General features: G+C 42.1%; 1 protein-coding gene across 1 annotated transcript in view; it reads left to right on the top strand.

Annotated features, from left to right (window-relative positions):
* tex264a (testis expressed 264, ER-phagy receptor a) overlaps positions 1-14,389 on the top strand; it is a 137,202-nt gene extending 122,813 nt beyond the window's left edge. The window contains exons 3-4 of the mRNA XM_054749167.2: positions 3,146-3,317; positions 13,795-14,389. Of these exons, the coding sequence (XP_054605142.1) occupies positions 3,146-3,317; positions 13,795-14,156 (534 nt within the window). The 3' untranslated portion in view covers positions 14,157-14,389. The remainder of the gene's footprint in view (positions 1-3,145; positions 3,318-13,794) is intronic.
* The last annotated feature ends 1,966 nt before the right edge of the window (positions 14,390-16,355 follow it).

The following is a 16,355-nucleotide window of genomic DNA, read 5'->3' as shown; positions in this document are numbered from 1 at the left end:
AGTGGCTGCTCATTATCAAAGCGAGTTCAAGGAGATTGGCAGCGAGGCGCATAGCCAGGCCAGAAGCTGGAGGCTCTTAATGTGGCCGCCAAGTGGCTGACACTAGCTCGTACACTGGTATTTAGTAAGGATTAGATTAAAAACAGTCAATCAGGATTGCTCTGACTCACAGGAAACTGAGCTAGGTGATTTCTTTAAGAATATTAGATTTCATTGGTAGCAAGTGGCTGCTCATTATCGAAGCACACATTATGTTTGTTTGTGTATATAACACACACACACACACACACACACACACACACACACACACACACACACACACACACACACACAATCTAGTTTTCACTTTATGGAAGTTAGGCAAGACATAAAAAGATTTGGCTTGCATATTTTCATTTTATACAAAATCTGCTGATTTCTGAAGTATAAAGCTAGTTTTCCAGGAATACTCCTCAGAGCGACTCGGACCGGTGCAGCTCAGCCCGACCACAGCTTCCTACGGGCGCGTTTGGGTATTTCCCCTCTACTTTCTCCCCCATGTTTAGTCCCTGCTCTGCTGAGGGACGTGGCAAGGCTGAATTGGGCCCGCATCGTCACTCTGGGCGCTGATTTTCAGCTGAGTTGTGTTTCTGTGGAGCATTCAGATCAACTTGCACTGTTTCCTGAGCACCTGCCATGCTGTCATGAGTAAAAATCACGCAACCCCCACCCCCACCCTCACCCCCACCCCCCGTCTCACTCTTTGAAATGTTCAAAAGTTGGCAGCCCTGTTACTAATTATTTTCACTTGCAGTCAGTCTGATTATTTAGGTCACCAAGCAGACCTGGGATCACTACTGAGTGATTTTAAGGACTTGTTTTACTCACAGTGCTAGCTGGATCCATTCACTTGTTGTGTTTTTTGCTAAGCTAACGCTAAAGGAGTACAGGGTCAGGAGAATGACTGGGATGGTTAAAAATATTTTTTACAACATATCTACAGGAAATATGTCAACAGACCAAATTTTAAGTTTGGGTGGAATATCCCTTTAAGTGTTTCAGAAGTGTATTTGTGTGGAGTCCGTTTGAGTCATCAGGGTCTTACTCGATTAGCTGTGTGTGCTGTTCTGTACCAAAGCAGCAGGTTCAACCATTTGTGTTGGCTTCTCTCTTCCAGCAACAGCTGATGAGCAGACACCATTGACATTTGGTTGAAGAGACTGCTAAACCCATCCATTCGTTGTATGGTTTACAATAATATCATGTTTTGAAGATGTTAGCTAAAATTTCTGTGATTCTCCAAACTCACTCAGAACAACGTGTTGTCAAAAATCAACTCAACACATCTATTTCTAAATATAAACAGAAAGCACATTTAAGATGTTCATATCTACTCATGCGGAGCACAAATACATCTGGATGCTGAGCAGCAACCACATCTATCCTGATTACATTGGTTAAAATGTAGGACAGCTCACAACCAGTGGTAACATGCAGCCAGAAATCCTCCTTTAGAACGAAACTGTTAAAATTGCATCACTAACTGCTTTACATCATCTCCTTTCAGTAGTGCCTGTTTCTCCTGTCTGAATGTTACAACTGCCAACCTTTGCCAGGAAACAAATCCAATGCTAAGCTACTCTGGTCATTTATTCCTCCTCTGTCTCACTCCAGGACATTAACCTGTCTCTTTGACACTAATCGTAACCCGAATAACTCACTTCTGCCTCTTGCAGCTGTCTTTTGGTTGTTCATCAGATTCCCCTCTCCTCTGCCATCCCTTTGCGACCATATATGAGCATGAAACAAAATTACGCAAGACTAAAGTCCTCTTTGGAGAGAAAATATGATGGTATAATATTTATAACCTCTTCTCTTTCTATTTACACCAGCGGTGAGTGAAAAAAGTCGACACTTTGATGTGAATGGTAGTGCAGCTTTAATGGAGTCACATGGGAGGGCATAGGTTCATATTCATATGTATGAAATGTAGTTTTATGTCAGCAATGTGAAGACATTCACAACTCACCCTTAACTCCCCACAGAAGGGTTATGGTTCTTCTCCTGGCCCTCCTTACAGGACCCAAATGCTAAAGGTTGAGAATTTAATGATTATGCTGTAATAAATATTTTTTATGTTACTTCTGGGATTTGTGTGGAATTATCATGAAACCATTACAGTCCTTCTACTGTAACATACTCGTACTCCTGTTTATGTTTCCTTGCAGGTATTTGCTCAGTAATTCTGATCATTTAAGTGTTTAATATATTATTTACTTCTTCACTGATGCAAGGACCAGATGGTGATTTTAACTGTAAAAGAAAACTGAGTGGACTATAATAGAATTGTTTTATCAAATTTAAAACAGAGAAAGCTTTCAAAGTAGATGTGTATAAAACTCATTTTTTGCATGAATTTCTTTGTTTTTATTGTTCTTTCATGCTGTTTATCCCTCTCTGTTTGTTATTTTATGATGCTGTTTGTTTCTCACCTAATTGTGCAACCTCTTTATAAAGTCTGGGTGTTTGTTCAGAGCAAAAAATTAGTGTTTGGGTTAGGCACCACAGAAAATAACAAGAAATACTGCGCTATGGGGAAGGCTGTTGTTGATTTAGCATCCAGGAGAGAGTAGAGCACGTCTCAGCTAGTAGAAGCTAACCATTAGCACTAGCAACTTCACAATATGGAAGAACTCCTTCAGGCTTGAGTTGTTTAGGGAGATGAAACTTCAGTGCTGCAAAAAAATAACCTGATTCAGTGGTAGAGTCACATTGCTTTTAGCCAATCAGAAGCAAGATGTTTGAATATCAGGAAATCAGACCTCAAAACATGCCGCCTTCTGCGCCTCTGGCTAACATCTACTTCCTGAAACAGAAGTGCCAGAGCTTTTTTCCCTCAGGGATTGTCTGACAAAGCATTATTTTTATACTAGAGACCACTGCAAATGTGTGAAAATATGAAAAAAAAGAGTGAACTTGGTCTTTAAATCAGAATGTTGTTGCCATATTGTTTTTTATTCCATGTGATATTCAGTGATGCCCTTGTCCTCAGGGATTTATGTGCAAAGCTGTATAATAAATCCAGAGACTGTGTGTGATGACACGGCGAGATCGTATTATTAATCTCATCTTCTGTTTTGTGTTTTTCTTTCTTTCATCTGCGTAGGAGCGGAAGCTTTGTGCCTTCCCCTTTATTGAGATCTACGGGTCAGATGTCATCAACTACATGGTTCCACTGTCTCGCCAGACGGACTTCTTTGTGCCAGAAACTAAAGAGGAGCTCAAACCAGATGTGAAAGAAGAGGACTCTGATGAGGACAGAGGCACAGACATAACAGGTATTAAGTCAGGTGTTCAACAGGGACAAAAGATGGCCTCCAGCAGTAGGAATCAATAAACAGAAAATATGTCTGCATCTCAGGGAGAGAAGTTCTGACAAGAGATGGGGAGAGGATAGAAGCCTAACCCTAACTCAAACATGTTGTTTTTGCTGACCTCCAGTGGTTTAAGCACTAGCAGGTGCACGCACACACACACACACCTTTGCTTTTTAACACCACATCGTGACTCTAGACGTTTATTTGTTTGGCCTTTGGGGTTTTCTTGTTATCAGATTAGTTTTGCAATTAAAACTCTCCTTTAAACATGTTTTAACTTTAAGCTAAAAGAGAAGATCTGTGTGATGCTTTTATCTGATCTGACACGGCATTGACTCCTCCTCTGCCCCGATCGAGGAGGACAAATAATACCAGTGTCTACCGTAATTGTTCTGTCATTACGAGTGTGTGTCTTCAAGTGTAACATCTTCTCTGGCTCTAGCGCGATGAACTTGGCTGGTGTCAGGGCAGCATTGACTTTGTCAGAGCAGGAGAGAAAGAAAAGGATGTTGGAATAGAGTGAGTGGAGGTGGGCAGTGTAGTAAACGGGCTGGATGAGGAAGACGGTTTGATAAGATCTGTAAATGTTCACATGTTGTGGCGTGTTTTTGTGAAAGTGCTGCTTCCTGAGGAGGACACAAGTTCGATCTGAAGCAGAATTTTTTGAACTGAGAGTTAAGGCTGTTCACAACTTTAAATTAGTTTTGCCAGCATCACCGGCCCAAGACAAAACTTGGATCATTTCTCGCTCTCCTAAAACCTCAGAAGGAACTTGGAGAAAAATTAGAGTGTTGAGGAGTTAGTAGTCCCAGAAGTTTCACACCCATATGCACACATGACCAAATCTGTTTGCTGTTTGTCCTTGAAACAAAAAACAAGTTTTTACACATTGAGCACAAGAAGCCAACAGTCCTTTAGACTAGACACAAAAGCTGCAGCTCCCTAAAATACACAGAGAGCAAAAATATACAACATGACTGAAGAAAGATGTTTCTGATTTCTGCACAGATATAAATGTACCAGCAGAATGTGGTATTGGTGTGAAGGAGGACGCTGTAGCTGCTGGTGTGTTGTCGGGTCAGTAGCTCAAGGCTTCCAGCTCCAACCCAAACTCATCTTTGCATCTCAGTTGTCAGCAGCAGGCCTGGAAATGTAGCCTTAAAACTCGCCCAAAATACCTTACATCATTGTAAATATCACTCATCCACTCTGAGACCGTCTCTGGGCAAAATGTACCCAGTGTACAGTAGCTGTTGTAAATGCATGGCTGTTATTTAGAAAAGACACGGAGAAACACCACGAATCAGGATTTAAAGGAGAACACTGAAAGTTTTTATAACAGCTCATTATGAAAACATCATTTTTTCCCGCCCACTTCACCAGCGTGTGTGTGTGTGTGTGTGTGTGTGTGTGTGTGTGTGTGTGTGTGTGTGTGTGTGTGTGTGTGTGTGTGTGTGTGTGTGTGTGTGTGTGTGTGTGTGTGTGTGTGTGTGTGTGTGTGTATGTGTGTGTGTGTGTGTGTGTGTGTGTGTGTGTGTTGAACTACCGTCAGGGTTTCTCACGAAGTCCCCACTCAAGCCTTAAATAACATCTATTAATGGATCTTTTAACAAAAAGGCTTTAAAACAATTATTATTTGCACAACAAATAAATTATTAGACATTTTTGTGCCCTGGCACATGTTCTGTGTTCAATTTTGTATACATTTTGTGATTTTATATACTTTTCTGAAAAGAAAAAAAGTCCCCACTGAAACTGAGAGTCAAGAATGAGTGTGTGACCAATACAGGCTGCTTGTATAAGGGTTGCAGACTACAAGTACCGGACCGGACCACAAGCTGTGGATCTATCTGACATTCATTTATAGAGCTCCGGGAGTTGACGTCACGTTTCCCGGCATGCAACAGTTCAAATCGAAACGGCGCCATATTGGCATGCAGAAGCCGGCAGCTGGACTATTTGTTATTGTCAGAAAACTCAATCAGACAGGAAATATGGTAGATTCCTGTTGTGCCCCAGGATGCAGAACAGACACGGACGACATAAGGAATGAGCCATCTACAGGATTCCCCAAGATCCGGAGCACCGCAAACGTTGGATCATTGTAATAAAACGCGCTAGTGACCGGGCTAAAATGAAGCTGTGGGATCCCGAGAGTAAAGGTTTTCGCTTATGCAGCGACCACTTCATATCAGGTACTTAAACCAACGTTTCCTCAACTGTGTATGGTATTTATTTTAAATGCTTTTATTACGATTCTGAGTGGGCTTCCTAAACTTATTTTGGCGTGGCTTTTTCTGTCTTATTACTCATAGCAACAAGTAAACATCACTTAAAACGTTGCCTCGTGAGTTCTGCGTGCTGCCGTTTCCGTGTTTTATGATGACAGCAATTAACCGGCTAAGCCGTATTTAATTTTTAAGCAATGGTTGATCAATTGTCAGATCACACATAAAAAACAGTTTGGATTGTTATTGTCTGTCTCACTGAGACAGATCTCAGACAGATCCTGAGACGCTCCTGCCTGACATATTTATTTTATTCATGGAAAAAATTCAGACTAGTGATTTCTCTTGGCGTTCAGTTCATACATTCAAACAGCACAGCACTTTATTTAAACTACTTACATGTAAATCTTTGTTATTTGCCCATCCATCCATTTTCATCCGCTTATCCGGAGTCGGGTTGCGGGGCCAGTAGCGTCGAGAGGCCCAGACTTCCCTCTCCCCAGCCACTTGAGCCAGCTCCTCCAGGTAAATCCCAAGGGGTTCCCCCCGGCCAGGTCCGGTAAGAAGTCAGCTCCGACAGCTTCTGTCATTTTTAAAAAGAATCCCAGGGGCACGGTAAGTGTCGGAGATGTTTAGTCTATTTAATTTCTGACTATATAAAACGATTTCTTCGGTTTTAAAGTGTGAAGTAAACTCCGACGAAGTAAAATCCAAGCCGATCCCGTTCATGTTCATGTTTACGATCCGTGTTTGTTTACCTTTTTTTCCTGCCAATATGGCGTCTACTAACTGAGAGTCACGTGGGGTCCGGAGCTCTATAGTCTGGATTTTATCAGTATATCCTGGAACCCGGGTGGTGAGCACTTGTTTTTCTCTCTTTCAACAAGGCTGTTGCTAGCTGAAGCTAACAGCCAGCTGGTTCTAACCATCGACACATACATATGTGGACAATGGGTTTCCATAGACTCCAATAACACGTTTTTGAAGAAAAATGGGAGGTGGCCACCACCGCCATTTTGACCGTGTCACAGGTTCTGTCAAGCCCAGACAATTCCATAAAAGGGAAGAGAGGAGGAGCTGAGGGTGGGGCTGTAAGGCTGGGATCAACTGACGACACCCGGTCGAACTAGCTACAAGCTAACCTGAAGCTAACCCAAAGCTAACGTGGAGGTGGGAGCTAAGCTAACGGAGGTAGCAACCTAGCTACAACCGGAGTTAACTGTGCACAACACCAGAGCTTCTGAGTCAGAGATACGTCGGGCTGACCGCTGGGTAAAACCGGGTGGAACACAGAGGTCTCCCGAAAGCTGCTGAAAGCCGGCAGCCCGCGCAGCAGACAGAAGCCGCTGCGATCTGAGATGTGCAGAGCTGCCGCTGGAGAGAACTGGGTGGAAAGGTTTCCATCCCAGAGCTCCACAAGTGCAGCATTATGTTAAATGCACTGGGGTTTACCCTATTACATTTAAATTTCATTGTTAAACTGTACATGTTAAAATCTAAGCTTAGCTAGTGCAAGAGTGGCAGTGACCTAAAATACATAAATATAATTTTACTTACCGAAAAACATGAAGTAGAGACTCCTTGGATGCTCCATTAGTGCTATTAGTGCCACATCAAGTCATTTTGTCCAACAATTGCACAAATAATATCTAAAAAGAACGCACAAATCTACAACTAATGGTCTAAGTTGAGAGACTGAAAATGACGGAACAGTTTCCAGGCCAGGCTGAGGCTCTACTGAGGCCTTTCCCCGGAGCTAGCTTTGTGGTCACGTGGGTCTGATGCTCATTAATTATACAGAATTTTAGACTTTTAATACACTTAAACAGAAGAGTGAGAAAAAAATTCACCCCCTCAGAGTTGTCATGAGTGTAAACTAGATCATTTAAATCAAAAACATGTTTTGGAACCAGGCTGTAAACATGTTTATTTCTGCTGTGAAATTAGTATTTTTAACATGGGAGTCAATGAGGATTTGCTCGCTTCTGACACCAGCCCCCAGTGGATGAGGGTGGAACTGCAATTTATTTCACTTCCGCATTGGACTAAATTTCTGTCCTGCATTGTGGGGGATTGGTTCTAACAGGCTTACCATGGCTCTGCGGTAGCGTTTAAATAATGCTGACGCTGAAATGGTTTGGAACATATAGCTGTATTAGGAGTGGTTACTTTGTGATGTTACTAGGAAAGCTTGCTCAGAAAATGAGTTTTTTTATTTTATTTATTTATGTTTATTTATTTGGCAGACGCTTTTATCCAAAGCGACGTACAACTGTTAACCTATAGGGTATGTTGTGATCGGTGGGGGAAACCGTAGTACCCGGAGGAAACCCACGCATGCCTGGGGAGAACACGCAACTTCACACAGAAAGACCACGGCCGGGTCTCGAACCTGCAACCTTCTTGTTGCGAGGTAACAGTGCTAACAACTGCTCCACCACGCAGCATGCAGTTTTTCAACTTTCTAATTTGCGTAAAAAGTAGGTCACCCACAGCTTAGACTTTTTGGCATGTTACTTTTGTCCACCCAATCTGGATTTATTCAACAACTACAAGGAAAATGTTTACATTCTATGTCTCCTTTAATGGAACTCCGAATACACACGGCTATAAGGTTTAAGCAGTCTGTCTCCTGTCTTTATTATCCACCAATTACACCTAAACAGCTTCCTATAAAAACTCTTCACAACAAGAGTCCATTGGCTAAAGCATGTGCTTAACTAGCATTTGAATTATGAAAAGTCTCATCTCCTCTCGTAAAAAGCAGCAGGCTTAATGCTGGGTGCACCTAGTTTTCCTCCTGCAGACTATTAGTTCATTTCTTTATTAAGGTAAACATTTGTTTGTAAAACAATAGGTAATGATTACAACTTTTTTAAAACATCACAATATTATCATTAGGTTTAATGACGATGGTACTCTTATTTTTTTCACCTCTGTATTCTCAAACTCTGAGTGAAATGAACAAACCAGCATTAGCGTCCTGTCCTTAGCTGTATGTTTCTGAAGCTGTGTTGTAGGGAAGAGATTTAGTGAGTTTCAGAGTTGCTGATTTTTATTCTTTAGCCCCATTTGCTCTCCATAGTTCACAGGTAAATCCTACATTTCACCTTGAGAGCCTTTTAAACCACAGTCCCCTCATCTGGCCCAGGGGGCAGTCGGGCTGAAGGGAACACCAAGAAAATCTCATTTAAACCCTCAGAGTGATGCTGAAACCACAGTTGACCCTGGCACATATACTGTCTGGCCTGATTTTATTTATTTATTTATTTATTTGGCCAGATATTGTCAGAGTAGCACTTGTGAGAGTGAAGACACTGTTGGGCTTGAATCTTCTCAGGGCTGACACAAAGACGAATCCACGAGAGCTTGAACTGTAAAAACAGAAACAAGTAGACTAAACAGGGTTAAAGTGAAACGATGGAAGCTCTGAGCTCATCAGAGCTGCAGTTCACCTGATCACAACAGGAAAATGAATTTTAAGTTGCATAGCTATTGCATAGCTATTTTTTGTGTGTGTGTGTTAAACAGGAAATCAAACGGACTCAAGTTGTTCTGTTGTTTCTGGATTCTTGTTTGTGTTCAAATAAATAGACATGCTTATTGTGTTTTTAAAGGCTCAGTGTGTGAATTAGATGTTGCTGAGGTGGAAAATGATGTCTTAATTGTTTAGACTAGCTTCTTCCCGTTATGTACGTGTGTAGTTAGCATATATTGGTGAACATTAAGCGTGGTTTAGAAATGACTTTGAAACTGTCGGGTTTAAGAGGTTAAGAGAACAATAAAGAGATTGATAATTTTATTAGTAACTTTTTTCCCATTTTCAGTTCAGCCCAGTTCACTAAGTAAGTTATTTGATCGATCACTGACTTTAACACACAGGCTGAACATGACAATAATCTTCTACACCTATTTTCTGCATTCGCCGCAGATATAAAAAAGACGGTGAACTGACTAGTTCAGAAAAAGCCTGACATATCTACCTCACACTGCCCCTTAAAAGGAACTCTTGCTATGAGGACGTGCATGCCCTAATACGCCACAATTTTTCTTCAATTCAATTCAAATGCACACATTTGCCGCACACACACCACCGGTTTTGTCCTGCTCTTGCTTCATCCCGCCCTTCTTGCTCTACATTTTGATGCTCGTTTTGTGAAACATGGTCAGTGATGTCCTCATTAACGTTTCACTCTGGTTCAAATTGAAAAGGCTGAACAGATGACATGTTGATGTCGTTGAACGGTCACTACAGGGTCCCAAAGCCGGCCGGTGCAACCGAGGGACAACCATGTGACGTCACTACCCAGAGTGCCCTAACCCTAACAACAATGGCGACCTACGAGTTAAACAGTTTTTACAAATTTTATAAAAATGAAGACATTAAGAAGGTTTTTTACACCACTTTGTTACAACTGATACTAACATTTATCTTTTGTAACCTGGGTTCCTTTTAAAGGTTGAATATGGAACATGGACACTCTGGCGATCTCTGGTGTTCAGAGGTGGTATCGCAACGACAGAACTGATTTTCCAGCCGCTGGTTCACTGCTGAAATGTTCTAGCACCATGCTCAGCGATAATTTGTACAGGATAAGGACTAATTTCTACAAAAAAAATTGTTTTAACAACAGTATTTACTGTTAGAACATCTTGTGGGCTCAGAATCAGCTGCTTGACTTGTCAAGTCCGCCATTTTACGCAGTCTCAGCCTTGACTTGGTGAGCGGACGTTTTAGTGCAACAGTGCCCTCCAGTGGCTGGTAGATGTAAACGTAAACCCAGTGTTGTGCCCGTCAAAAAACATATTTTAATTATTTTTTAATTAAAATATAGCTTTTAAAGGAAATACTGTACGGTACCTTCATTCTGCACACCTCTAAACGCCCCGGGGAGGTAATATTTATTTTAAATTAAATGTAGCTTTTTATTCAATTGTTCCATATTCATCCTTTAACATTTATAGACTCACCCATCTTGAATCATATCGGGGAAGGCTGTTGTTGGTTTAGCAACCAGGAAACAGCAGAGAATATCTTTGTGAGTAGAAGCTAACTGTTAGCATTAGCAACTCCACCACACAACATAACTCCTCCAGGGTTGTGTTGAGATAAAACATCAACGTTGCAAAGCAAACAGTCAGTAGTGGAGTTGTTTTGCTGTTGGCCAATCAGAGATGAGATGTCCAAACATCAGGAAGTAAGACACCAAATCCTGCCGTCTTCTGCTCATCTCTTCTCTAGCTAACTTCTACCCCTCCTGAAACAGGAGCGCCAGAGCTTTTTTTCCCCCACGTAGATCGACTCACAAGGTATTAATTTATTAGATATCATTGCAAATGTAAAAACAACAAAAACAAGTGGAGTCGGTCTTTAACAGTTTTCATTAAAACTGGATTTTGAATCATTTTAATGTTGACCTTGTCAAGCGATGTAAAAGTACCAGATCATTTAGGATCAGTTTGCCATATTAGTAAATGTACTGTCTAGGCATGTGGTGGGTGTAGAAAGTCCTACCCAAGTTATCAAATTAGAGATGTTGTCTGTTAAAGTAGATCATTTATCAAAAATTACTTTTGAATGCATGGAAAAAGCAAACACACTACCTTCTGTCCCGCCAAAGTAACGCCTAAAAAACCCAAACAGGAAATAATCCTCCACCTAACCAGACTGGGGGAGGATATGAGCTGGGATTTGGTTTAGGTCTAGGATGTAATTGGAGACGAGCTCATTGATACAAAAACCAAACAGAAGCTGTACTATCACAGGGTTGTAACACTTTACACACAACCTTTAGCTGTATTTATGTCTTAATGCTTAATTTTTATCTGTTAAAATCCATAGATTCTTTAATAAAACATGTTATGCAATACACAGTCCAACAAACGTGTGTTTACGCTGAGAATCCCATAACGAGTTTCCCTAAATGCTGCTCCTGCTCAGGGTCTCAGTCGTAAACAACACAATCCATCTGCTTTATCACTTCTCAGGTTTTGTTTACGCATTTTTATCTGATTTACCCTTCCACTCGCATCACGCCTCGGCCTTCCTGCATCTAATTACCTCCCTAAAATCCTCCGTTTCAGACAGTTTGAAGAACAAGACCTTGATTCACTGGCAATAATCCCAATGGGCCCAATTTAATGACTAAACTAGGCAAATGTAATCCAAAAGCTGTTCAAAGGCTCCAACCACAATACTAATTTCAGGACCTGCTTCCAGCTTTAGGAGACGTGAAAGTTACCAAGTGTGTCGAGGCTGTTCCTCGGAGGGCCATTCGCCCAATTACCCTAAAAAGATCCATGATTACCCGTAAAATTCCTTCGATTTTAGGGTCCTTGCATCACGACACGTGCCTCTTCAGATGCCTCCAACCAGCAGAATCCCTACATCATCCCACTGGCTGATCTGGAACCATCACGTCACATCACATTCACACCGTGCCTGTCCCTCCCAGGACATGTCCCACTCATTTGGTTTGGACTCGCTGTCCAGTTAACACCCCCAGAAATAGATATTATTCTAAATAAAAATCTAGACTGATGTGTAATTTTCTGCATCGTGGACAGGACCCGATACGCTGGAAGTGATAATTAGATTGCTCTGATTCAAATGAAGGAAAATAAAAGGCCAGCCTTAATGGGCATGTCCATGACTCTGTGTTTGTTATGTTTATGTCCCTGGTGATGTAGTCAGTGCACACTCACACAGGTGTGTGTGTGTGTGTGTGTGTGTGTGTGTGTGTGTGTGTGTGTGTGTTATTTCAGTTGTCTGAAACAACAGAGGAACAGTGAGGTTCAGTATAGCTACATGCTCTGATCCCCAGCAGCAGCAATAAATGATTAAATGTCCCAACACACTCTTGGCTTGAACGTGTGTTTCTGAATGTGACTGTAAGTCATGAACTTGGATTTTTCTTCACACTCTTTCCCTCCTTCGCTCTCCTGTTCGAGGCGACCGCTTGTGGTGTGAACACTCGGTGTTATTTCTTGTGTAGGTGGGAGGTATGATTTCCCTGAGCTGACACCTACTCTGGTTTCATTTGCAATTTTAGGCAAGTCTGATACTTTTCATTTGTCGTCCAGCTTCACGTCTCCACAGACCCTGAATAGCTGGACACAAATCATTTCAGCTTCCCAGCCAGTTCTTTATTCTGTCATGCATTTTGTTATTTTTGCAGCTGTCCTGTTGAGCTCGTTCCAACGGTAACCTTCTGGGCAGCTCATCTCCCCCCACCACCACCACCACACACACACACACACACAACCAGAGATAACGAATGGTGATTGGGTCACAGTCGAGCATAGATCAAAGGCCAATTAGATTCAGGCTTAGACGGAGAGCATTAGCAAACCCATCCATGTCGGTGAGGAAATCTCCATCAATTTAACAAATGGCTGCTCTCTATGATTACAGATCAGCAATATGCTGCAGAAACCACCAGGATGACTTCCTCTAGTCCCCAAAACTACAGTCATGTGATGAGATTCAGCAGGAAAACGAACATTTTAATGACTCTTCTGTGACTTTGGCTAGGAGGCTTTAACACCAGGATGACTTCCTCCATTCTCCCACAGTACAGTCGTAGTTTATAAACCCAGTTTGGACAAATAGTCACAGGTGTGATCTTTCATTAAAAGTAGAAAGGAATCTATAAAATGTTGTGGCTGATCGGGGGAGTTTACAGTTTTACTCATCTGCTATGTGGAGATCCACAAGGCCGTGTTTCAGGTCCACTCCTGTTTTCACCAGATCTAGGTCCTACCATCTAGATTATTGTAACTCACCTTTAAGCAAAAAGAGATCAGATCTCTATGCAGTGAGGCTCCTTGCTTCTGGAGCAAGCAGAAGATCTCCCTCCGCTGCGGTTTTAAACTTTAACTTTCAGTGATCTGATTGGTCAAACTCTTAATTGTGGAAGCCAACCCTCAAATCCAAATCATTCCCAAGACCAGGTCTTTAACCAAAGGATGCACTTCCTTACTATTTTATATTAAAAAAGCAGCTGGAGACTTTTCTTATCAAAGCCTTTTTGTACTGCTGATTCGTTATCACTGACTTTTATCTGTTTTTAGTTATCCGTAATGTTGTTATTTCTAATCATGTTTATATTTTTGTGCAGTTATTTTGAAGCACTTTGTGATTCCCACCCGTTAAAGATGCTAAACAAACTTTTACTCACGCATCTGTCTGTATGTCTGCATTGCTGCAGGTGCAGACTCCCACAGCGACGTGAGCTCTGTGAGCGGCGGCGTGCCGTGGGACAGCAGAGAGACGTCCCTGGCAGCCTCCACCGCTGCCTCTCTGGCCTCCTCTCTGCCCCTGAGAGACATAATGGACACAAACGAAGACATTAAGCTCAGGGACCACAGCGACAGAGGCTCCAGCAACTCTGTGGGCAGCGGCTCGTCCTTTGAAGAACTCGACATGGAGCAGGAGGAGCAAGAGCAGGAAGAGGGGGAGGAGGAGGAAGATGGGAGGGAAGAAGGCATTCCTGAGGGAGAAGGTCAAGGTAGAGAAGCAGCTGAACTGGTGTCTGAGAAAAAGGAACCCCTGAGAGAAGGCGAGGCGTAGGGAGGGACATAGTGATGCATCACCGGCATGCTAGAGAGGTCCTCGGCTGTGCTGTGGTTGGTCTTTTGAGTAATCATGTTGGTGCGTCTAAAGTTCCTCACGCCTTCATGTTTCTGCACCCTCTACATTTCTATATGAAGCCTGTTGTTTTTATATAACAAAATCTCACTTTTTAGACAAAGGTCTTCTTCATTTATCTATTTAAACTCCAACAGTAGGTCACTTCATAATTTAATCACAATAACGTCAGACCCACCTGTCAGGGTCACGTCTCTGGCCCACATCCAGGAGACGCGTCCTGACTGTGGTGGGCGGAGTTACAGCACCAATGGGGTGTAGACCTGCTGCTGCTGCTTTATGGATCTCATCCTGGTCCTGCTGCATTCTGGGTTTGAAAAAATGAGAAACAAATAGTTGCTTTAATATGCAATTTCATCTCTGTTCTTGGGTTGTTTAATCACTCTTTACTTTCTGTTTCTGGCAGCCAGAAGTTACTCTCCACCAGAGACTAGCTGTCACATGTTTGTAAGTTAACATTGTTGTGTTAGAAATGAAGAAAACCATGTTCGTCTCTCTGTGTGGAATAAAAAGTTCAAACCAAACGTTTACTGGAGAATTATGAATCTGTTTCACACGCGCGTTTTTCAAGCCTCCTCTGGAGTGTGGCTTGATTTCCACGGCAACAGGCACATCGTTTCATCTCCTGTCTGCAAACATGTATGTCTGTGTGTTTCCCAGCAGCTACAGGAGATGTAACTGTGTGTGTGTGTGTGTGTGTGTGTGTGTGTGTGTGTGTGTGTGTGTGTGTGTGTGTGTGTGTGTGTGTGTGTGTGTGTGTGTGTGTGTGTGTGAGTGTGTGTGTGTGTGTGTGTGTGTGTGTGTGTGTGTGTGTGTGTGTGTGTGTGTGTGTGGGCGGGCAGCAGCGTTGTTGATGAGACTGTAAGCTCCTCCTTAGTTATTAAGACCGCACTCACAGCTACCCGTGTTCAAGGTTTAACAACGGGATGATTGCTGGTGTTGCTGCTTTGTTTGGGCACAGATATGAAGGCAGAGGCTGCAAATGAAAGGAGAACCGAAGAAAAAACAAGATTGGAGGATTCTCAGTGCAACTCAAACTGCTTTAGGTTTCCATTAGGAAGGAAATTCCCTCGGCTCATCCAGATGCTTTCATCAGAGGGCAAAACGGGGAGCATGAATGTGTTCAGGAACATTACAGAAGCACCACCGTACCAAAAACACGTTCCATCAGTCTTGAGTCTGGGTTGGGATTTATTCACATCTGTGTGTCAACAGCTGTGAAAGTCACACTTCTGATGCATGTTCTGTTCTGTAGCCTTCAGTCAGTATCAGGATGTACAAGAGCAAAGGTTTGGGCTAAGATGCTAAAACTCATTTAACAGGACTGATGACTCGAGGGTTTTACACGGACGAACTCTAACCCTAACGTTCCATAACCCTAATAAATACAGATAAAAATACCACTGATTTAAAAGCCATTGCTTCTAAATGTCTTTACATTATAATAAATCCACAAAGACCTAGACAGCATAGAATAAAATAAAAAAATCCCTTTATTGTCTCTTAGTGGGGAAATGTTGGTGTTAGCAGTCATTACATTCATTATAGGAGAGAAAAGAGGCGTAAAGTATAGTAAAACTAACAGAATTACTGAATGCTGTATATAAACACGTTTAATAAAATGACTGTGTGGATTAAGCCGTGATGTCACCAACACATAAAGAAGCTCCTCTGTAATGTTCCCTATGCTTCAATAATAACACTAACCCTGGTGGCTCAGATGCAGTAGGTATGGAAAATATTCAGATCCCCTTCAATTTTTCACTCTTATATTGCAACTATTTGCTAACATCAGTTGGATTCATATTTTGTTCTAAATGTAGACACAACACCCGTATTAAGAGAGAAACACAGAATTGTAGAAATTTCTGCTGATTGATTGAAAAAGACTAACTGAAATATCACATGGTCCTAAGTATTCAGACCCGTTGCTCAGTATTTAGTGGAAGCACCTTTTGTGCTAACAGAGTCATGAGTCTTCTTGGTAAAGATGCAACAAGTTTCTTAGAGCTGGCTTTGGGGATCCTCTCCAGGTCTGTCAGGTTGGATGGTGAACGTTGGTGGACGGCCATTTTTAGGTCTCTCCAGAGATGCTCAGTTGGGTTTAAGTCAGGGCTCTGG

Source organism: Nothobranchius furzeri, chromosome 3 (genome assembly GCF_043380555.1).
Source record: "Nothobranchius furzeri strain GRZ-AD chromosome 3, NfurGRZ-RIMD1, whole genome shotgun sequence".
NCBI lineage: Eukaryota > Metazoa > Chordata > Actinopteri > Cyprinodontiformes > Nothobranchiidae > Nothobranchius > Nothobranchius furzeri.
This window is presented reverse-complemented; position numbering and strand designations above follow the sequence as displayed.